Source organism: Archocentrus centrarchus, chromosome 14 (assembly GCF_007364275.1).
Source record: "Archocentrus centrarchus isolate MPI-CPG fArcCen1 chromosome 14, fArcCen1, whole genome shotgun sequence".
NCBI classification, from domain to species: domain Eukaryota; kingdom Metazoa; phylum Chordata; class Actinopteri; order Cichliformes; family Cichlidae; genus Archocentrus; species Archocentrus centrarchus.
Genome location: NC_044359.1, coordinates 19091368 through 19115054, shown reverse-complemented (window position 1 = coordinate 19115054; position 23687 = coordinate 19091368). Strand labels below are relative to the sequence as shown.

Below are 23687 nucleotides of genomic sequence, written 5' to 3'. Positions count from 1 at the left end.
TCATTGATCAGTGTGTTGTGTGACTAAAGCTTGATACAGATAGGTTTGATTTAAACCATGATTGGTACAGTAACATACAATAACCTAAACTTTTCCATTGAAAGTAAATGGGTCTGACAGCTGGATTGCTGTACACAGAGTCACATAGTTACAAAAATGGAGAATTTATTCTGATCTGATTGTAAATCAGCAATGTAATCTGGCTGTGTAGATTAATTTGTTATGACTGAGGAAATGAATCAGAGTGGTACACAACTGGTTCAGGTGCAGCAGGAGGGGAGTAGTCGGAGAGAAGAAAACCTGGTCAGGGGCAGGTTAAGTTAACTGACTCTGTTACAGTACAATATAAAATGAGAAAGTTAATCAGTAGGGAGAAGAGTGTGGTTTATAAGCTTGTACACTTCCAGACAAGTCCCTACACGTCCAAAGTTAGTCTCTCCACCCCGCCTTAGTAACTATTGTTCTAACAGCATGCTTGAGTGCTGTTTTTCTTAGGACAGATGGACTATATAATTCAATTTCAGGAAAATGAAAAATGAGTGTTCAAGATACCAATGATGTGACCCACGTACTTTTTTTTGCTGTTTTTGTAAGTTCGAGCTCTCTAGAAAGATACTCTCAGATTTTTCCAGTCAGTTGTGAGCAGTCAAAGCAAAGTCATCAGTATCCTTTCTATTCTAGTGAGAGGATTTCCAGTCATTTCAAGACACAAAAAACATCAACAAAGTGACTTTTGAGGATATAAGCTGCAAGCTTCACTGAACCATTTTAGGGAAGACTGACTTGCAGTAATTCATTGTTGTGTCTGTTACACAGGAATGACTGACAGTTGGTATGCTGAATTCTCCCACGCAACTCAGTTCAGTTCAGAGCCTCTCTGTCCACACCCTTACCCCTTCTTTTCAAAAATAATTCATAATCCTTTATGATTTTTTTTAAAAGATGTTCTTTATTCAAAAGTTGCTACACAGACAAAAGCAATAACAATTGAAGACTTGATCAAAACTCTAAAGTCCTGCTTATTTTATAGTATATACAAAAGGAAAAATACATAGTAATCTTTGCTTATTGCTCAGAAATCTGCTGGTAAACTTACAGGAAGCTGAAAATTGAAAGACAGCATCAGTTCTCCTGTTTTTATTTTGTTTGTTTATTTTAGCAGTATCTGTAAAGACACATTTTCTTGTGGCAGCAGCACAGACAGACAACCACTACACTGGCAAGGGGTGGTGTTAGCAAAGAACCACTTCACTAGACCCTATGCCTTAAAAATCTACAGCTCATTTGTTTGAGGGCAATACATGTCCAGTGTTTGGGTGGAAATTCCATGAGATTAGCACAAATGACAAAACAGCACAGCGATCATAAACATTAAAGCAAACAAGGATTGCAGCCATTAGTCCCCATAATTAAAATTAAATGAGAACTCTACATATTTTAGACACCAGTGCCTTTTACAGAAGTATGGGAGTATTAATACATAAGTAAAATAGTTGTATACGTCCTTTATTCATGCAGCAAAAGCTTCATGTGATGAAACTTGAGTCAACTGTGGGGTTTTTTTTTTCAAGTTTCAAAATGAAAACAATTTGTAATAGTTAAAAAGGAGTGAGCTTAGCAGACTGTTATAACCTGGATATTATTTCTGTTTAAGACTTAGAGCTTAATGCTCTAGCTGCTAAACACACTTGATTTTTTTAGTTGAAATGTCATTGGTTGAACTGTGCTGTTGATAATGTACAAACAGTTCTCTGTGTTTCAGCCAAATACATTTGGCTGCAAAAAGACTTTTGGTCCTGTGGGAAAACAGATTTCTGACATAAAGTTAAGAAGCAAACAATGTTGACAATTTTATCATCCAGAGTACTTGATGTTAAAGGAAAAACACATAAATAAGCTCCATAAAAGCTGCCAGGCTCTAGCTCTCTGGGCTCAAGCTCATTTAAGATGCACCGAGGCAGAGTGGGAAGTTGCCCAACTTGAATTTTGTAGGAAAATATTGGGAGGAGGACACCATTTGACTTGATGTCAGTGCCTAGTTTGGTGCAATGAAAGTCTTATTTCAGACAAAAAATACCAAAGCACATTCTGCAGATACTCCAGCAGCATGGCTCCATAGTAAAAAAGAGTGAGGGTGATAAACAGCCTGAACCACCCAGTCTGGACCTGTCACCCACTGAAAACAATTTGGAGCATTATGAAATGAAGAAGTGCTGCAAAATAAGTTCAGATTTTATGAAACATGTTGCTGATGTCAAATTTAAAATGAGCAAATACTTTTTTTTAAAATTTTCAAATATAAAAATCTTTAAATGGTTTAAATCATTGCATTCTGTTTTTAAATCACATTTTACAACATCCCGCCTTTGTTGAAGAAGTGGGCAGATGCTTCAGAAGCACAATGCTAAACTGACGGAGAACTACTTTATCATTTACTGTAATGTACGGTATGCTGTACATTACAATATATAAATAAAATAAATTACAAGATGTTAACAGAAAGTTTTCAGACTCTGCAGACGAAAAGCATCTAAAAAAGCCTCCAAGCTGCAAGTGTTCCAGAGGTGCACGGGGAAAGTTCTTTTAAGGGAAGATTAGACTTCAATCAGCAAAAGTTTTTGATTTTTATAGGTGGTCAAAAAAACTTTCTGAATGGATCTTGTAGATATCAAAACAATAAAGTTATGTTAATGAACAATGAAAATACTACTCAAATAAGTGCATCTATCTAATCATCATTGTGGTCATCACCATTATCGCCATCTTCACTGCTGGGTTCAACGGCTGGGTTATATAAGAGTTTACCCAGACACTCAGCTTTTATCTGCCAGAGCTTTAACATAATGTGTTAGTAGCAGGCAGCATAGAGTATTTAGTCAGTTCACCGCAGCAGTATCATGCATGAAGTGCTACTGAGCATTTCTTGCTTTTCTTTATGTGGAAGACAACAATTACCTTGAAGGGGTGCTCCAGTTAAATATATATCTATAAAACTTACAGTCAAATAACTTGTGTGATACAGTAATACAGCCTCACTTATTTAGTCAGCACTGCTGCTGTGAATTGAGGGTAATGAACAAGTATTAGTAGCCACATTTATAAAAAACAAAACAAAAAACATCCATATTTACATCTCATAATCTACATTTGAAACATTCTGATACAAAGAATTCAGTAGTCATAAGCAGTAGCAACTTTGTAAAAAGATTTCAGTATATTTACAGTATATATCCATACAAAGTGTATCTATTAAGCAGACAGGTGTTTCGTCTCTAATACTGAAATAGCTGAATAAAATACAGTAATATTCAAGCAGTTCACAATAGAGGAAAAAAATGGTAGAAGAAGATGCCCTAATTTGTCTCCTCCAGCAAAATAAACTCAACAGCTAATACGACTCCATTACCAAGAGGAAGAGGAGCAGAGCAGTTCCAGTTCTCGGGCCCTCACCACACAGTTGGGTCTTTCGACTCGTGCAGTTCAATGTCATTTTCCTTCCTCCTATTACTGTAGAACCTCACTACCATAAAGATACTAAGCAGGACCAAAGCTGCACCACAGGCACCTCCAACTATGATCGCCAGCAAGCTTATCTCAGACAGGGACACTAGCAACAAGAGAGAAGAGAACAAAGTAAAAACAAATGAGCATCCCAGTGGTTTACCACACTGTTCTACTGCTTCACGATGTAGTGCTTGCATCATGTGCTTAAATGTTTCATGGTTTGACCTCTATGACCTCTATATGAAGCCTGGATAATAGGCTGAATTTTTCTTCCACGATCAATAATGTATCACTCTCTAAATAGAAACTGAAAACACAGAAGGTAATAAGTGTTTATTGAGTCTGTCTAACTTTTTCCATCTCTTAAATCATGTAACTCCAGTGCCAATTACACAAAGGTAAATATACTGCATTTGCACAAAAAATTTAATTAAATTAAATTAAAAAATAAATAAATCACCAATTTACTCTTACCGTGCCAACAAACATGCCCATGTTTCTGGCATGCCACGTCACATGGTAATTTAAACATTTTAAACTTAAATCAAATCATTCAGTCCATCAGGTGTCATTTTAGTGAGGGTTGAGATCTAATAGTCTAACCTTTGTTGACAACTTTGAGGCTGATCTCTCCATGAGTGCCGTGCACATCTGGGGGGTTTTTCACCTGACAGCTGTAGGTACCATTAAAGGTTGGATTCACCTCTTGGAGAGTGATGGAAGCATCTTTTCTCGTGACATCTCCTGACCACACTACATGATCTTTGAAGCGCCCAGACTCTGGAGGGTATGGTGTTTCATGGTAGTAAAACAGCTGCCACGCACAATACAGAAAATTACTAAAAGGGTAAAAAGTGCAGAAATTATATGTATAGTATCAGTCAAAAGTTTGGACATGCTAAGTGTCTCCAAACTTTTGGCGACACACACACACACACACACACACACACACACACACACACACACACACACACACACACACACACACACACACAGAAAATATAACAAAATTGTTGAAATTTTAAACTCTGGACTGCATTTCATTACATTTTTTATAGAAAGATGATTTTTCAACTTACAGACTCCTCCAATCCTAAATTGAGGGGTCGGAAGTGCCAGGAAACTGAGACAGAATCAGGTGACACCGGATGGCTGGAACTGAAGGTGCAGCTTAGTTTCACATCGGTCCCATTGACTGCTACCACTTCCCTCTCAGTTTTAATTTCTATCCCAGTAACATGCCGCACTCCTGAAATAAAGACAACCAAGTGAGGACGATCACAGCTTCCCCAGCTTGCTGCACTAAACAGCTCTTAAATTCCACATTATGAGCTTCACTGTGTCATTCTGCAGGTGACGTTATGTCATTAAACACAGGAATGTCCTTGCCAGTTAAAAGCAACATGCCACGTGCCTCAGGCCTTTAGTGGTTATAGCCTTTAAATATAAAGTGTGAGTTTGCGTAGTGTTGTTTCCATATGAAATCAACTATCGAGGCACTGCCTGCCAATACAACAACAAATGCAACAAACAAATGCAAATACTAATACTAATTTAACAACAGCTGCTACAGCACACCTACTTTGAGGTTAATTAATCTGCTTTTACAGAAGCCATGAAGATAGAAACATTCCTAAATTTGTGATAGTTTTTTTAAAAGCAGTATTTTAGCTCCTATTATGGCTCCATAGTGTAGTGGCAAACAAATTCTCCTAACACATGAAAGATTCTCTTCACAAATCCCAGGGATGGTTGTGTCAGGAGGTGTATCTGGCTTAAGAATCTGTGCAAAACATAATACACATATCCATCCACTGTGCCGACCCCTTATGAATAATAATAAAGTATCCAAGTGAGACAACAGATTCAAAAATGGAAGTGAAACTTACAAAATGCATTCAGTCCCCATCAGAATTTGTTTTAGAAATAACCATTTAATCTGTTCACCAAACTACTGGAAAGCTTATCAAGCCCTTCCAAGGCTATGTGGGAGCATACTGCTGATACACTTCAAATACAAACAAGTTTAGTTTCAGTTCTCCTCCCAAATATCTCCTTCACTGCAGCGAATGTGGGAACATTTACAAATTACTACTTTTAATCAGAAAACCTGTCACTGTAGCCACTGGGATTACACAAAACCAAGGTTAATATAGTTGGCTACAATTAAATTGAACACTAAAACTTGATATGGGGAGAAAAAATTAAACATTTAATGCACTAAAATAAAAATTTGACTTTTGAAAAACATTCAAATTGAAACAATTTTGTGAACCCTGAAAACTAAAATACAATTAAAATATCCTTAAATTTTGTTAATTTGGTTAAGCCTAAGAAATTGCTATCCCAAAGTGCCTGATGAGGCTTTGATGGAGATGGTTATTGAGACTTTGGATGTCTGTGAGTCAGCTGATTGTTTTCAAGTTTATGTGTTCAAACAGCTCCTGCACATTCATAACTGTCAGCCTAATTGACCAACCAACACATGGATAACTGTGTTAAACTATATTATATTGCATATACATTATGCATACACATGATATTGTATATGCAATATCATTCATACACATGATATTGCATATACATTAAGCAGTTTGCTCATTTCTGTTTTCTTAAAATAAAAAAAATTGAAAAAATTAAGTAAACTAAACTAGATGATAGAGATGGCTTTGTATGACCAAATGCTGTGCAGCATTAACTTTCACAATTATATGCCAAAAACGACTTTAAATATCACATGTTAAATACTCTTAATGAGAGTTCATTCAAAAATCCACGCTGTGTGTTGCCTGGATTCACGTTCCAAACAACACCCAACAGGCTCCACACGCAGCAGCAGGTTCAACTGGATTTTGGCATCAACTGCTCAGAATGACACAACGATGAGGAAAGAGACACTGGCATTCTTAACAACACTTATCAGACGACACATCTGTGCAGAGAAACACTGAAACAAAAGGAAGCGCAACAAGGCTACAGTAAAGATGAATGTTGGACCCAGACATGTTTCCTGTTAGGTGGGCATTCAACATTAAGGTGACCAGACCTCACCAAACTAAAAGTGGCAAAAAGGTGCGGAAGATTACCGATACACAGATAATCCAATATAAAGGTTTGGCATCCATTGTGTGCAGGACAAACATACTATATTTAATTTGAATGCATTTGCTCCAACTTCTTATGAGCATAAATTAAAGCTAAAGTTTCTTTTTATAGCATTATGCATAAAGTCTTTCTATTGCAGTTGCTGTTAAAACTGTTAACTGTTATTTCAGCTGCTGCTCTGTCTGGTAATTGTTTTCTGGGTTTTATTAGGGATGCATCCATAGACAAGACTGCTTTTTGAGTCAAACACTTTCTGTGAGACGTGTTCACTTTTGTAAACTAAAAATATGGGACATTGTTTCAATATGTGGGAGAGAGCAGGTAAAATTGTTCTCCAGTCCTGAATAGAGCTGTACACCCGGTTTCTCTACTTGGCTCTGAAAAACTGGTAATCAAAACAGTTTAGATCACTGCTGAAATGATCAGTTAACGCAGACAATACACATGTGACCTTAGTTTTCACTAATGGAAAGTCGTGTGTTTGCAGTGAGTGGAATCCCAACTTTCTCTTGCTGTATATTTGTCAGCTACACACCCATGATGTGAATCTCCCCTAACTCCTCATCCCAGAGGTCCCAGTCATCAGAAGATGGGTACACTGCTGCTGTAGCCCATGTGCTTCAACAATTGATGTATTGTGCATTCAGAGATGCTCTTCTGCATACCATGGTTGTAACAACCAGTTACTGGTGACCAAGCAGCAAGGCTGTGGGCACCCATAGTGATTCTAGGTTTTCTTATTCATCATCATCATCATTAACATCAACTTTTTTCCTCTCCAATGGGAGTCTATGGCAGCCCCTAGAACCATCTGGTCAAAAGTTGAAAAATTTGGCACAGTCAGGACAGTCTCATTATCATTTTCATCAAGTTATATGCCACTACCTTGAGCACTTTAGTGCCACCATTAGGGCAAAGTTGGACTTGCATTTGTGACAAGTGAGACCAATTTTGGAAATCGAGGCATCCTTGGATGTAGCCAAGTTCAACGTTACCCTTTGACGTCACTTTCGGCCATGCTTGATTTTATGGAAATCCTTCAAAAGTTTTCACAGGTCACAAAGTTTGTCCAACGTTCACATAATGGATTCAGATCATTTTCAAGCTAAGCCTGGCAAAAGTTATCAGATGGATTTTAGATTTTCCAAAGTGCTTGTCCATCAGAGCCAATCAAAATCAGTGGCAAAGTTGCCAAACAAAATATCTCAGCAATGTTTTAACCTATCAAAACCAAACTTAACCTCCTCAGAAGAAAGCACAAGAATTCCTTCTGACCTTTAGGGGACGCTATAATTAGTAAAAACATGTTTGGCTTATGTGTTCAAATTTATAATGACATTTGAGTGCCTACTAATACTATCAGATGTCCGAGCCTGATATAAGTGCCAAGTTTTGATGGTGACTCAATTGCCTGAGCTGCCATATTGGATTTTATACATAGTGAAATAAAGTCTTCACATCTTGTCACAAAAGCCTCACAAAAGTTATTACATTTCATTTTGATTTGAGAAGCATTTGCCCGCAACAACTAATGATGGCAAAGCTGCCAAAAAGGAAGTGAGTCTATACCTCAGCAATGCTGATTTATGCAGAAAACTTCACAGTAGGGTTTTGGGCCCCTCCCTGAGGAAGCACAACGAATTTGGTGTCATTACGCTTTTGGAATAATTAGCCAAAGTATGTTTTACCATACAACTTGCTGGCAGTCTTCCTGGCTATTCTCACAACTTGTTTACCAGCAACTGTTGCGTCTCACTGTCAGGCCCCCTCATTTCTGCCTGTAGTCTGATCTCTGCCGTGGAGAACTGCAACTCACTGGATATTTTCTCTTATTTGGACCATCCTCTGTAAACCCTAGGGATGGTTGTGTGGAAAAATCCCACTAGATCAGCAGTTTCTGAAATACTCAGACCAGCCCATTTGGCAACAACAAAAAATGTCACGTTCACGGTCACTTAAAATCACCGTTCTTTCCCATTCTTTAGTTTGAACTTCAGCAGGTTGAGTTTACCGTGTCGATTTCCTGCCATGTGATTGGCCGATGCGTATTTCAACCGGCTGAACAGGTGTGCCTAATAAAATGACTAGTCAGTGTATAGTACAGTCTCAAAGAAATAATCCACGCCTATGACAGAAACTGAGCAGAAACTGCTTGCAGTAAGTGTACTTTATACTCTTTACACTGAAAAGCGAGCTACCATACAATAGGCCACTACAAGCCTTTACAGGTCGCCATGGTCCAGAGACAAAGCAAGTTACCTACTTTGTTGTGTTTCGTTTTATTAAACACGGTTTTTGTGTTCGGGACCCCACGTTAATAAAGTGATCTACCTCCCGGAAGTTGTTCTCACCTGGCACCACGAACCCTCCCAGGAGAAGCAGAGGTAATATCCAACATATAGGATAAAACATTTAGGCTTCCGATTAATTCCGCTGTAAAAATCTCTTCATGTAATTAATTAAAGAGAGTCAGGACCCCGATTCTCGCCGCCAAAGAGCTGCTCGGTGAGGAGAAAATGTGACTTCACCCTCTCTGTACCACCTGATGGGCGGAGTTTTACCTTATTGCATAACACAGGCCTGTACAACCTGTAACCTGTAAGCGCAAACTTTGCCACATTTGGAGAGCTCTGTCTTCGGGCTCGGTAAGGGCTAGTTCGTTTTTAACTTTGTTTAAAGGCTGTACCTTTATCTTTTTCCGAACACAACCTCTATAGAAAACAGGAAATAATATAATAGAAACAAAAAATAAACTCTCACTCTCTTCTTCCTCCAGTCAAAATATGTGCCAGGTCTGTGTCACAAACCAACATAAAAAACGATCAAAAGTAGTCAAATTTCAGCTCAGTTCCTAGAAGCTACATCCATCTTTTATAATGCAGCCTATAATTGGCAGGTCTTAGTCTTGTAAATTTACATTCAGTTGTTCTGACGCACGCTCCCGCTCTGTTATAATGCGTCTTGCTTCATTCCCTTGTACCCTAGCATCCTCTGGAACCAGAAGAAAACCCACTGATCATTCTGTACTGCAAAATCAGAAGCTCTGCCATTAGGTCTCGCCAGGCCTCCAACTTATTCTATTTTAATGTCATTAGAGTTGAGGCTGAGGCTGACTTCCTCTGCCCACTGTAATGCCCATGTTATAGCTAATACCTCTGGTCTATACACCAAATCCCAGGAAGATATCACTAAAGTTTTGCAAATTATGGATCTGGTATATCAAGTGCATCAGTAAAGCCTTACAAGCATGCGCATTCTGTTAGTCTATAAAGTCAGTTGTTTGCTAACTGCTACCACCTTGTGGCCAATATAAAGAACAATGAGTCAACAGCTAAAGTGGGTGGCGGTAGAGCAGGTCACCCACTAACTGGTTGGTGGTTCAGTCCCTGGCTTCTCCAGTCCGCATGCCAAAGTATCCTCAGGGAAGATACTGAACCCCGAGTTGGTCTTGACTCGTTCATTAGCTTGTGATTGTGTGTGTGTGAGTGTTAGATTTAAAAAAAAAAAAAAAAAAACACTTGAAAGTGAATGAGAAATGCTGTATAGAGTGCTTTGAGTGCTCATGTAGAGTAGAAGAGTGCTATATAAGAACTGGTCTATTTACCATTTCACTTGAGCATTCAGAGACAAAGAACTATCCAGTACAACAAAGGTTACTTACAGATGGTTTGATGGAAGAACCAAAGAACTCAGTGGATGCTTTAATTTTTGGGATCAGACTGAGATTTTTCAGTTAAATGAAGAAAAATCTCTGTTTTTTTCTTCATTTAACTGCAGAAAAAATGCAGGCAGCCAGTCCTTAATAGCTGATAAACAGTCAGTCAAAAATGTAAGTGTAGAAAGCACATGTGCTTAAAAAGAGCTTTAAAAGAACACAGCTAAATATCATCAGATAAAAAAATATAAGAAATATTATTTAAATTGGCATTTACCTGACCATAAAGCAAAGAAAATAATTCAGTGGATCACCAGTAATTCCCAGTGAATGTTTTAACCTATCAATGAGAATACTGTGATCCACTGTATTGAAAGCTGAGCTGAGATGTAATAAGACCAGCACAGAACAATCACCGGCATCTGCAGTTATTATAATATAATTTTTAATTTTAAGAAGACAAGTTTCAGTCAAATGCATTTTACAGTAACCTGACTGAAATTTATCTAAAAAAGATGGAAGCTGCATCGCAGCACCTTTCTCCAGAATCATTGACAAAATGGCAATTTAGTTAGTGCAGGATCAACAATGGCATGATTGAAATAGCTTGTAACACATCCAGTTGAAAGTCACAACTAATCAAAAGAATTAAAAAGCTTAATTTAAAAACAAGACATGGGTAAAATATCTAAAGCACATGACAAAGGTTTTGTCTTCCTTAACAAATTAGTTAAATCCTTTAAGCAGACCAGAAAAAAAGTTAAGGCACCACTTGCATGTCTTTTTCTTTGATGGACATGAGATGATCCTACACCAGCTTTGCCATTATTTTACACTATTGGAGAGGTATTTGAGAAACGGTTTGTTTCCATGGCTGAGCTCCACTTCCTCTTTAAAAAAAAATACTGAAATCTTGTGCAGAGATGTGCAGGGCCTCCATCTGGTGGTTGATTTTAGTATGTTATTTTCCCTGCGCCTAAAAGTAGGGAGACTTTTCCTAACCTGGTACAGAGCTTTCAGGGCATGTCTGCATAGGAAAACAAACAAAAAGTGCAGAAAATTAGTAAGTAGGAAGTGAGAGCAACAATAAAGAAGATGAAGAGTGGAAAGGTGGTTGGTCCAATTGACATACCCATGGAGGGATGGAGATGCCTAGGAGAGAGGTCAGTGGACTTTTTAGCAGCACGGTGGTGTGGTGGCTACCACTGTTGCCTCACAGCAAAAACGGCCTAGGTTCAAATCCATCTTGGCTGGTGCCTTTCTGTGTAAAGTTTTCTTGTGCTCCCTGTGTTTTCTTCTCCAGGTACTCTAGTTTCCTCCCACAGTCCAAAGACATGCAGTTTGTGGGGTTAGATTAATTGGTGATTCATAGGTATGAATGTGAGTGTGACCTGTCCAGGGTGCACCCTGCCTCTCACCCTATGACAGCTGGGATAAGCTCTTGGGCTCCAGAGAGAGAGGAACTGTTGGGGGTGGCAGAGAAAAAGCCCCAATGAGCAGAGGTCGTTAAGGTAGATGAGTTTAAACATCTCGAGTCAACCATCCAAAGAAACAGACATTGCACAAGAGGTGAAGAAGAGAGGGCAGGCAGAGTAGAGTAGGTGAAGATGAGTGTCAGGGTGATTTGTGACAGGAGGATAGCAGCAAGAGTTACAGGGGAGGTTTACAAGATGGTATTGAGACCTACTATGATGTATGGCTTGGAGAAGGTGGCACTAACAAAAAGACAGGAGGCAGAGCTGGAGGTAGCAAAGCTGAAGATGTTTAGATTTTCACTGGGAATGATCAGAATGGACAGGATTAGAAATAAGTATATTAGAGGTACAGCTAGGGTTGAGTGGTTTGGAGACAAAGTTAGAGAGGCAAGGCTGAGATAGGTCGAAAGTGTGCAGAGGAGGGATAGTGGATATACTGGACAAAGGATGCTGAAGATGAAGTTGCTATGTTTTTTTTATTTTTTTATTTAACCTTTATTTATACAGGTAATCCCATTGAGACTCAGTGTCTCATTTGCAAGAGAGACCTGTAAGAAAAGAAGATCTCAGAGGAGGTTCATGGATATAGTGGTGGAGGACATGCAGAGGGTTGATGTGACAGAGGAGGATGCTAGGGATAGGGTGAGATGGATGAAGATGATCCACTGTGGGGACCCCTAAAGGGAGCAGCTGAAAGAAGAAGAAACTGTGAAATTCTGCAAAACAAAAGCAACCTCAAAGGTTTCAACAAATGAAGAAAAGCTATTATAAAGCTCATTTCACTCCACGTGTCATTGAAAAAGCCACAAACTTTTAATGAGTAACACAGAATGTCTACACTGAAAAGAAAAAAATGGGTGTTAGCAGTGATCGAGGCTCAGTTTGTTTAGCGGGAATCTGGACACGTTTGAGTCAGTGAGGGACAGGAGGTCACTGAACAAACTGCATCCATGATTCTCCATTCCACACTACAGAGGCAGAAGAGCCCATTCTCCGTCCGACTTATTCAATCCTGCTGCCATAAATAACACTTCAGGAAGTCACTCCTGCTGTTTTCAATAAAAGTGTAAAACTGCTCTCCTTTTTGTGACAGGTGAACACACCTGTCAGGACATAAGATTCCACAGGCATTTCTATATCAAAGCTTCTCGCTGCTGTTTTTCTTAGATTTATATTGTGCATGTTATTTATTAATACCATTTGCACTACTATTTGCTAGAATTGTATTTTGCCATAATCTCAATCTTTTATTTTATTTTTATTTAACTTAATTTCTTTATTATCTTATTTTAAACTGGACTGGGCTAAGAACACTGATGCCTATACAGTAAGGGTCAAAGTAGTCTCTATTTTCTGAGACGCTGAGGTCCTCCAACGTCTGCCGAACTATGCTCAGGATCTTCTATGAGTCTGTGGTGGCGAGTGCCATCCTCTATGCTGTTGCATGCTGGGGCAGCAGGCTGAGGGTGGCTGGTGCCAACAGACTCAATAAACTGATCCACAAAGCCAGTGATGTGGGAGAGGAGCTGGACTCGCTGATGGCAGTGTAAGAGAGGAGGATGCTGTCTAACCTGCAGGCCATTATGGACAATGGCTCCCACCCACTCTACAACACAGTGATGAGACACAGGAGCACATTCAGTGCAAGACTCATTACACCAAAATGCACCACAGAGCGCCACAGGAGGTCATTCCTACCTGTGGCCATCAAACTCTATAACTCCTCCCTAAATAGGTGACACTACGATTCACCAGTGTAATTTATTATGTGTACATATACAGACAGAATGTTCCAGATTTATATCAATATCAGCCACTGCCTTAATTGTTGTACATGTGTATATATTTCAAATTGATCTTTTTGGTTTTATATTTTCTCTGTTTTAGTTTTAATTTATTTAAATTATTAGTGTTTTATTTTTTCTATAAACGGTTGCTGCTGTAACAACAGAAATTTCCCTCTGGGATCAATAAAGTATTCTGATTCTGATTCTGATTTATCACTGTTGTACAAACTCTCGCAATAAGGCCTTCAGTATGGGCCTGTGGCACTATTATTAATAATAATGCTGTAGCAATTAAATATCTATCTATCCATGTAAACCACATTTCCGCCAAATGTGGCGCTGCAGCTAGAGAAAAGGAATGTGTTATTTCCTGTCTTTTCCACGGCAGCGTTTGCTCTAACGTGACCGTGATGCATTGCGATCAGCTGACACCGGGCTGGGGGATCAGGGAGAGATCACTGCCACGCTCTAAAAACTACACTGCACGACACAGGAGCACATCTTCATGGCCGGTGTTACACTAATTACAACCATCTTAAAAAAAAAAAAAAAAAAAAAAAAAAAAAAACTTAATCCTTTGTATTGTTAAAAAAAAAAAGTGAATTTTTCCAAGCACACGAGCTACCCATGATTCCTTGCGCGATCAGCTGTTGCGGTGGTGTGTTTCTCGTCCTGCGGTTCGTCCTGAGGGGGAAAACTCGCCTTGAATCTGTGTTTTTTGGTCTCCACAGATTACAGAAGGTACCTGTGTTCAGGTTTAGGTTATGTGCATTATTGCGGTGGTAAGACGTTGACCCGGTGAGAGTGTCCGCTGCCTTCCATCGGTGTTACGGCTCATGGTGTTAAACGTGCACTCTTCCCACTAAAACCGTCTCTGTGCTCTTTCCCTTTTGACACACCTTTTGTTGTCTCATTTAGCTTGAGGCTGCTAACACATGCTAGCAAGCATCATACGCGTCGACTACCCGACAGCAGTGCAGCAAAGCCGGGGCGTAAAAAGTTAACAGTCAGACGAGGGAGCCGATAATTGACACCCTGCCAGGTAGCTTGCCTTGTAAATTAATAACTAATTTCAGGGTTTTTTTTTTCTCTTTTCTTTGTTTTCCCCCCAATTAACGACGGGCATGGCAAACGTGTATCAGAGATGCACACAACAGTCTCCGGTCATTAGCTAGAAGCTAACAAGCTAACGTCAGATAAACAGGACCCTAGCGGAGTTAATGCGATATGCTCTGTGATTTATGAACACCCGCACTGAGAGCGAAAGTGGCCTGCAATCCGCATTAGGCCAGTCTGTCTGCGCCTAAAACGTTAAGCTCCTGCGTCAGCTAGGCGGTGCAGATGCTTTCCTCTCTAGCCTATACCAGTATGAACTCCTTTCCTCCTCCCGTAGGTAGCACCGTCAAAATCTGCGTGTTATTCCATGTGTAAATAAGCGCTGGGATCTCTTTCAGGATGAGTGGGGATGACGTGAACCCAGCTGCAGTCCCTCAGCCTGTAGAAGATGTTCAAGGAGATGGACGGTGGTTGTCACAGGTAGTGTTAGTGTTAACATTCACTCTTTATCCCTGTGTGTGATTTATACCTGATATCTTCAGTATGTGTGGAAGCAGTCTGAGCGATTTGCATTATTTATCAAAGATAGTTCCCTAGTCTTGGGCACATTTATGTGTTTCCATGGTAAATACTGGTAGTAAATCAGTGTTTAAACAAACAAAACTTAACTGGAAAAATAGTTTTTGTATATTTCAACTCAGATGTAACATTATTGGCATGGGCCGGTACTGTGGACCTGCACCTGTGCAGTGATCTTCACAGTTTTGCACGCTTTTCACCATCGGGAGTTTCTGTGTGACATTTTTTAGTTCCTACAGTGGACAGGAGGATGGTGTCGTGGGACTTTCACTCTTATCCATCTTCTGCTGTTCACCCTGGACAGGACGACAGTCTGTCGCAGGGCTAACACTCAGACAGACAACCCTTCACACTCACATTCACACCTATAAACCAAAGCTTAGTGTTCTGTACTTTTCTCATATTAGGCTAACATGTGACTCGGCTTGGATTATGTGACCTTATTCTTAGATTTTTTTTCTTAAACTTTTGATTCTTAACTACTGATGTTCATGATTGTGCTGCGATCTGGTGAAACCAGTTACTGTGTTTTCAGTTGATGTTTTGATGGCATTCTTAATAATATTAGTGTCTGATTGAAAGTGGAGGTTAACATGGATAATCATTATTATATTAGTCATGAGCTCATGATCAGACTAAAAAAAACCTAATAAATAATAACCATTTGCTTACAATTTATAATCATTTTCACGACTTTATTTGTTTCAGTGCAGCACTTCATTAGTGGGTCTTCCTAGAAAGTCTGCACAAAGTTAATCCTCCCAAAGCTATTATAGGACTGTCAATGAGACGGCCTGCTTTACGCAAAGCTTTCTATCAGATGTGGCACCAAGTGTGTCTTGACTATAATGAGCTTGCGTGTTTGTCTGACTCTGATGGCTCAACGAGTGTTATCCTACTGGTAAGAGTTTTACATCCGATGGAAATTTCTCATATGCTACTGATTCCAGCAGAGTTTTTTTTTTCTTCTAATAAATTGTAGATGTTCTTTTTTTTTTTTTAATGCACTATATCACCGGCTCGCTTGTGTTTTTGCAGCACTCAAGGTTTGTACAGGAGTGCAAGGATGCTGAGCCAGATGTGCTTTTTGTGGGGGATTCCATGGTGCAACTAATGCAGCAGTATGAGGTGAGAGTAAAATCTTAGAAAACATTTTTAAACTAAGCCTGATGCACCTGTGACATCAGCTGCCACTAAAATAATATCTCAGATAGTGCGTATATTCTTTTTTTCCATATAAACCAAACTCACATACTGTGCTATCCAAAGATGTTTTCGTAATCTTAGCAGTACCAATGCGGGAAAAGTTAGAATGAGGGTACTGCACATTACAATTTCAGTTGCAGTGAATTTGAATGTGAAAAATGTGTGTGTGGATAATATTTAATTCAGTTTGCCATATGATTCATGTGTATTTAAATGGACAGCAAAGACAGAAATAAAAGCCATATGTTTGTCTTCATTGATGATGCATGATGTAAAGCATCTTGTTAGTTATCACAATCAGCTCATTTAAGATGCAGATTTATGGTTTTCTGTCCAAAGGTGTGGAGGGAGTTGTTCTCTCCTCTTCATGCGCTTAACTTTGGCATTGGCGGGGACACCACCTGTAATGTACTGTGGAGGCTGCAGAACGGAGAGCTGGAGAACATTCGTCCCAAGGTGAGACGAGCCCACTGAGAGGAAGGCAGTTGAGAACAGTATAATGTATTCACATTGATGCACACAATTTTAAATCTCACACACTCTGACTGCTTTTGAGTTTTGTGACTCCATTAGCCATGTTATTCAGGGTTAATGTATGTTTAGAAAGCATTAACCTGGCAACAGCCTGTAACTTTGTTGAAAGTCCATGAAACTCTGTTGACAGGTGGAGTACGGGCAGAGAGAGAACCCATAAAATTTTGATGCAGACCCTGAGCTCTTTCTTTATAATTACGAGTTTCAGTATTGACCTTGCCAGAGGATGTCCTCTGAGTGGCTTCTGGTTTGATACACATACATTATACTACCAAAAGTATTCGCTCGTCTGCCTTCACACGCATGTGAACTTTAGTGACATCCCATTCTTAATCCATAGGGTTTAATACAATGTCAGCCCACCCTTTGCAGCTATAACAGCTTCAACTCCTCTGGAAAGGCTTTCCACAAGTTTTAGGAGTGTGTTTATGGGAAATGTTTTTACCCATACTTCCAGAAGTGCATTTGTGAGGTTGGATGAGAAGGCCTTCTCACAGTCTCTGCTCTAATTCATCCCAAAGGTATTTTATCAAATTGAGGTCAGGACTCTGCAGGCCAGTCAAGTTCTTCCACATCAAACTCACTCATCCATGTCTTTATGGTTATTGCTTTGTGCACTGGTGCACAGTCATGTTGGAACAGGAAGGGGCCATCCCTAAACTGTTCCCACAAAGTTGGGAGCATGAAATGGTCCAAAATGTCTTGGTATGCTGACGCATTAAGAGTTCCTTTCACTGGAACTAAAGAGCTGAGCTCAACTCCTGAAGAACAACCCCACACCATAATCCCCACCACCAAACTTTACACTTGGCACAATGCAGTCAGACAAGTACGGTTCTCCTGGCAACCACCAAACCCAGACTCAGCCATCAGATTGAAGCGTGATTCGTCGCTCTAGTGACGGTGTGCTTTACACTACTTCATCCATCACTTTGCATTGCACATAGTGATTTAAGGCTTGGATGCAGCTGCTCGGCCATAGAAATCCATTCCATGAAGCTTTCTACGTACTGTTCTTGTACCACACATTTGACTCTGTAGCGATTGACTCAGCAGAAAGTTGGCAATCTCTGCACATTATGCGCCTCAGCGTCCGCTGACCCCGCTCTGTCATTTTACGTGGCTGACCACTTCATGGCTGAGTTGCTGTCGTTCCCAATCACTTCCACTTTGTTATAATACCACTAACAGTTGACTGTGGAATATTTAGTAGTGAGGAAATTTTACAACTGGACTTGTTACACAGGTGACATCCTTTCAAGATACCACGCTGGAATTCACTGAGCCCATGAGAGCGACCCATTCTTTCACAAATGTTTGTAGAAGCAGTCTGCATGCTTAGATGCTTGGTTTATACCCCTGTGGCCATGGAAGAGATTGGAACACCTGAATTCAATGAATTGGATGAGTGAGTGAATACTTTTGGCAATATAGTGTACAATGAGACACCATCTGGTGCACTTTCTGCTTATGTTTAATTTCTTAGTTAAACTTGATATCTGTCCATTAGGCTTGGACAGTGCTCTAAAAACAAACCAATGTGTTGCTTAATTATTATGTTACGTGTGATATATTATGTTTTTTGCTTTCATATTAATTCTGCAGAGTTTAATGTGTTTAGCAAAAGTAAATACATTGTCTGTCCTCTTGTCCAGGTGGTGGTGTTGTGGGTAGGAACCAACAATTATGAACACACAGCAGAGCAGGTTGCAGGAGGAATTCTTGCCATTGCAGAACTGCTCACTTCCCGCCTCCCAAAGGCAAAGATAGTTGTCCTGGTAAGTTTAGTTGCGTGTTTCATCTTATGTTGCTAACAAACCTTCTTTGACAAGAGAAAAATCACACTCACACATCACTGTGTACAGCACACCTTGCATCAACCTTTATAAATGGGTAACCCACACCAGCAATCAGCCGTTCATGCTGAAAGAGTGTGTATATCCTTTTTTGGGGGCGGGGGGGTTGTTTAAAGATTTGGTCACATGCTCTGAAGTAGTAACTTGCTTGGCTGCGTGACTGGCCGTTCTGCAACATATTTTTCTGCTCCAACCAATCAGCGGCGGCCTATTAGACAATCCAAAATTTTTTCTTTTTTTTTTTTTGCATTTTTGGCCACAGCGGCTTTTTTTGTGACAGTGGAGAGAGACGGGAAATGGGGGAAAGATACATGAAAAGACACATGGGCAAATTGGTGACGTGCCGGGACGCGAACCCACGCCGCCCGCACCGCAACACGGCATATGTATGTGGTCGCCGGCTTCAGGCGCCAATCCAACATTTGAATGGCAATTTAAAATGGATCCCACGGATAAGCGTGCAAAATACAATAAGTCAGGCTCGACACGTTTTTGACCTGGAAGGTGGAGACCACAATCAACTCTCAAAGCGTTAAAACGTGAAAGAGACGCTGAAACATTTTGTAACCAAAGGGAAGAGTCAGCCTCAGCCTAGGCAGCTCCCAGACCTACAGCCTTCACCTCGTGTTACTCGCCCCGCTGTTGGAAATATTCACGCTCCTCACCTAAAGCTGAGAAATGTGATTTTTTTTTTTTTACACACCTGCAAAATATATAAATCCAGGACTGTGGATCTGTGTTACGTGGTTATCACTAAGGTAACTCTGAATGTGAGCACAGAACCCCCACCCATCTGTTATTCAAATCTTTTGTTTCAGCAGCATCAGTCAGAAGAAAGTTGGCTCGAAAACAGAGGAGGAAGCTGCAACAGCTTTTTACAAGAATAACTTTATTGATCTCAGAGTGAAATTCATATGTCAGACATGCTCTGTTATTTGTATAAGAACTAAAAAGTCTGATGGCTGTGGGTACAAATGATTTTCTGTATCTATCTGTTTTACAGCAGAGAGAGAGAGAGAGGAGTCTTTAAGTGCTGTTTTTTTTTGTTTGTTTTGTTTTGTTCTGTAAAGATGTTATAAAGTGGGTGATCAGAGTTGTTCAGGATGGCTTCTCACATTTTTAGTGTGCATTTTTCCACCACCTCTCCCAGCGTGTCCATTATGACTACAGTTACAGAGCCAGCTTTCCTTACTAGTTTGTCCAGTCTCCTTAAATCTTTGTTTCTGATGCTGCCACCCCAGCAGAGTGCAGCGTAGAACAGCACACTTACCACCACAGACTGAGAGAACATATTCAGCATTTTACTGCAGAGATCTTAGTTTCCTTAACAAAAAGAGATGGCTCTGCCCTTTTTGTATAGTTCATCTGTATTCAGGGATCAGTCCAGTTATCTAGTTGTACACCTACCTCACAAACTCTGACAGTGTAGAGAGGTTTTAATCTTAGGAAATCTATCATTTCATTTGTCTTAGAGGTGTTCAGTGTGAGGTGGTTTTTGTGACTCCAGTCGCTTAAGGCATTAACGAGAGCCCTATATTCACATTCCTGTCCATTCCTGATACACGCCAAATGGCAGCGCCATCCAAGTATTTCTGGATGTGGCAGGACTCTGAATTGTATTTGAAGTCTGTTGTATACAATGTGAAAAGGAATGGAGCCAGGACAGTCCCCTATGGCGCCCCCATGCTGCTCGTTAATGTCCCAGAAACACAGTTCCCCAACCTGATAAACTGTGGTTTTTCTGTCTGTAGTAGTCTGTTATCAGGGAAACAAAGGAAGAATCTGCACCCATCTCTGTGAGCTTGTCTTTGAGTATATTTGGTTGGATGGTATTGAAAGTGCCTGAAAAAAATCAAAGAACATAACTCTCACATAAGCATTAGATTCCTCCAGATGAGCTAGGTCTCAGAGAAGCATGTAGAGGACAGCATCATTTACTCCAATGTGTTGTTTGTATGCAAATGGCAAGGAATTGAGTTTGTCTTTAACCTCGAGTCTCAGTAGGTGTAGAATCAGCCGTTCCAAGGTTTTCATCATGTATGACGTAAGGGCCTCTGGTCTGTAGTCATTTAGTTCAGTTGGCCGCTTTATTTTTGGTACCAGTACAATACAGGATGTATATAGCTGCCACATTAGAGATGCAAGGAGATGGGGTATCTGTGGTGGAGAAAACACTTGTGGAGGAGAAGACTGAGTAGCAGTGAGGATGCCCACATGTTGAGGAGAATTTGGAGAAGACTGAAGAGTAGCAGTGGAAATGGGTGTGGCTGCAGAGTCAAATCTATTGAAGAACTAAATGTGTTTATCAGCTCTTTCCACATCACCCATAAGTGGCTGTCGTTTCCAGGGTTATTATAGTTAACGAAAACGAACGAAATAACGAAAACTGAAATTGAAAAAACATTGTCGTTAACTGAAATAAATAAAAACTATAATTAAAAGGAAAAAACGATAACTAATTAAAACTGAATTGTGAGTTTACAAAACTAACTAAAACTAACTGAAATTATCGATAAACTGACTTTCATTTTAAGCCTTGTGGATTGATATGAAATCATTGTTTCCGCTCTCGGAGTTTAAGCTGGGAGCGCCACAGGACAACTGTGTGAGTGCGCATGTGCGTGCGCTCACCGCGCTGGTCCGCAAAGTAATGGCTGCGGCCGCAAAGACCCTGCAGGTTTAATTAGCGAGCATCTAACCAAGCTAGCTCCAAAACAGAAGCAGCTTCAGGTGGTGAGAACATCAGGATGCAGATGGATTTGACCTTTGACTCCTTCAAAGAGTTTGTTTTTGTTTAACACCACATGTAGGTGTTATTAATCTGCTGCACTGATGCTGAAGTTTATTGTGGAGTTTATTGTAGAATTTATTGAGTTTGGGAGTTCATGTTTTTCTTTGTTTCTCCCTGTTGATGTTCATGTGTGTCCTTAATAATACACAAATTTAGCATGTCTTGTGAACAGTTGGTTGTTGACTATATTTCTGTAAACTGTATCTTTTGTCAAGTTTTCATTACACAATAGTCACTTTTGCGCCTTGAATCTTGCACCTGATCAGGTATGAAAATACTAAAACTAATACTGAAACTAACTAAAACTAAGCATGAAACCAAAAATAAAAACTAATAAAAACGATAAAAACCACTCTGAAAACGAATTAAAACTAACTGAATTAGAGAAAAAAAAGTAAAAACTAACTAAAACTAAACTATAATGTAAAATCCAAAACTATTATAACTCTGGTCGTTTCTGTTTGTTGCAGCCAGCGAACCATCTCTGGTTCACAAATAAAGCCAGACCTCCACCTTTTTTCTTGCCGCTAGCTTTAGCATCTCTGTCTGACTGTATGAGGGTGAAACCAGGTAGGTCCACATTAGAGTCTAAGATGTTTTGATTCAGCCATGTTTCAGTAAAACACATGAGACTTCACTTATGGTACACTTTCTGAGTTCTCCAGCTCATCACTTTTGTTGGGCACAGAGTTGATGACTGCTGGCAGAAAGGGCTTATATCTCCACTTTCAAACCTTCACTTTTGCACCAGCACGACAACCACGAAAACACCTCTTTATCTCAGCTGGAATAGGGTGGTATCTTCCAGATTTACTCCATTTTAGTGAAAGAAGCTCTTCTCTTGAGCAAACTAAATACTTCAGGGTAAATGTCCTTCAGCTACTCTTCAATACTCCTTAGGCCCTGGAGGCCTAAGGAGTATTTTGAAGAATATTTTGAACTCTGAATAATGCAGGCCTTGTCTAGTGGAGTCCAAGAATAAAAATATGGTAAGCGTATTATGTGTCCTTTAATATAATAATCTTCATAAATGAGTCAACACTGTTTTTTTGTGGTTCTCAGGGTTTGCTGCCTCGAGGGGAACGGCCCAATCCACTCAGGGAGAAGAATGCTGCTGTTAACACTCATCTGCGCTCTTGGCTGCCGCAGCTGAGCCAGGCTCAGTTCTTGGATGTGAGCAGGGAGTTTGTCCACTCTGATGGAACCATCAGCCTTCAGGACATGTTTGACTTCCTTCACCTTACATCGGCAGGTTACAACAGCGTGGCCAAGCCCCTCAGCGACCTGCTGCTGCAGATACTTGAGGAGACACCAGAGGAGAGACGGGCGTCGCTGGTTTGAGGGCTGTGGCCACGAAGCACATTTCTCCAGAGGCATGTCTCATCTGCTGCTGTTGCTGTTGCTGCTGCTGCTGCTGCTGTAGGGGAGACATGCCCCTGGTACCTGAAGGAGGAAGGGCTCACTCTCAGGGGGATGAGGAAACCTGATGTGAGTGGGCCCACGTGGGGCGTCGGATCACACATTCACGAGCGGAGGGTTGGGAGTGGAGAGGTGCTGAAGAGGGAGAGAGAGACCTCATTACAGATGTAGACACTGTGATTGCAGCAGTAATGTGAAAATGATACACCAAGGTCATGTAACTCTTCATTTTAGACAGATTTAATGAGATCATGAGGGACTGCAGTGGCACATGCACACAACTTAATCTTGGCCTGTGGATAAAATGTGCCCCCCCCCCCCCCCCCCCCCCCCCCCCCCCGCCCCCACCTGTCACCTGTACCACAGGGAAAGAAAACAGCATCTAATTTATTCCTTCATGTGTTAATATCCACAGAACAATTCCTTGGCACGGCTCTGTCAAACACATGTCCAGTACACAGCGTGTGCATACTTGGCGGAGCCTTATTCAGCATTGTACAATGTTATGACTGTGGCCAGTACACCAAAGAGCTGTGGTCAGAGCCATCCCTTGAAGGTACAAATACATTTTAATTAATCACAAGTCAGTTTTAAGAATAAAAAGAATTTTTTGTTACACTCAAATGTTTCTCAGTATCACCAAATCCCAAAAAATCAAAGAAACACCCCTCAGACTTATATCCTATCAGCAGTGCACAAGACAAAAAGCCTGGAGTAAAC

General features: G+C 40.3%; 2 protein-coding genes across 3 annotated transcripts; one reads left to right on the top strand and one right to left on the bottom strand.

Annotated features, from left to right (window-relative positions):
- Positions 1-950: 950 nt before the first annotated feature.
- Positions 951-9149, bottom strand: mpzl2b (myelin protein zero-like 2b). Its single transcript, XM_030745620.1, has 4 exons — positions 8961-9149; positions 4584-4753; positions 4108-4318; positions 951-3607 (listed from the first exon to the last, which is right to left on the bottom strand). The coding sequence occupies exons 1-4, from the start codon at positions 9019-9021 to the stop codon at positions 3447-3449; spliced, it is 603 nt and encodes a 200-aa protein (XP_030601480.1). The 5' UTR covers positions 9022-9149; the 3' UTR covers positions 951-3446.
- A 5017-nt stretch (positions 9150-14166) lies between these two features.
- Positions 14167-23262, top strand: pafah1b2 (platelet-activating factor acetylhydrolase 1b, catalytic subunit 2). Of its 2 annotated transcripts, none has more exons than XM_030746804.1 (6): positions 14167-14267; positions 14981-15062; positions 16200-16289; positions 16707-16823; positions 18557-18679; positions 22611-23262. In XM_030746804.1, exons 2-6 carry the CDS (start codon positions 14982-14984, stop codon positions 22887-22889), a joined length of 690 nt encoding a protein of 229 aa, XP_030602664.1. In that variant the 5' UTR covers positions 14167-14267; position 14981; the 3' UTR covers positions 22890-23262. The 2 variants fall into 2 exon arrangements, with proteins under 2 accessions (XP_030602664.1, XP_030602663.1); XM_030746803.1 differs by lacking the exon at positions 14167-14267 and adding an exon at positions 14305-14568.
- Positions 23263-23687: the final 425 nt, after the last annotated feature.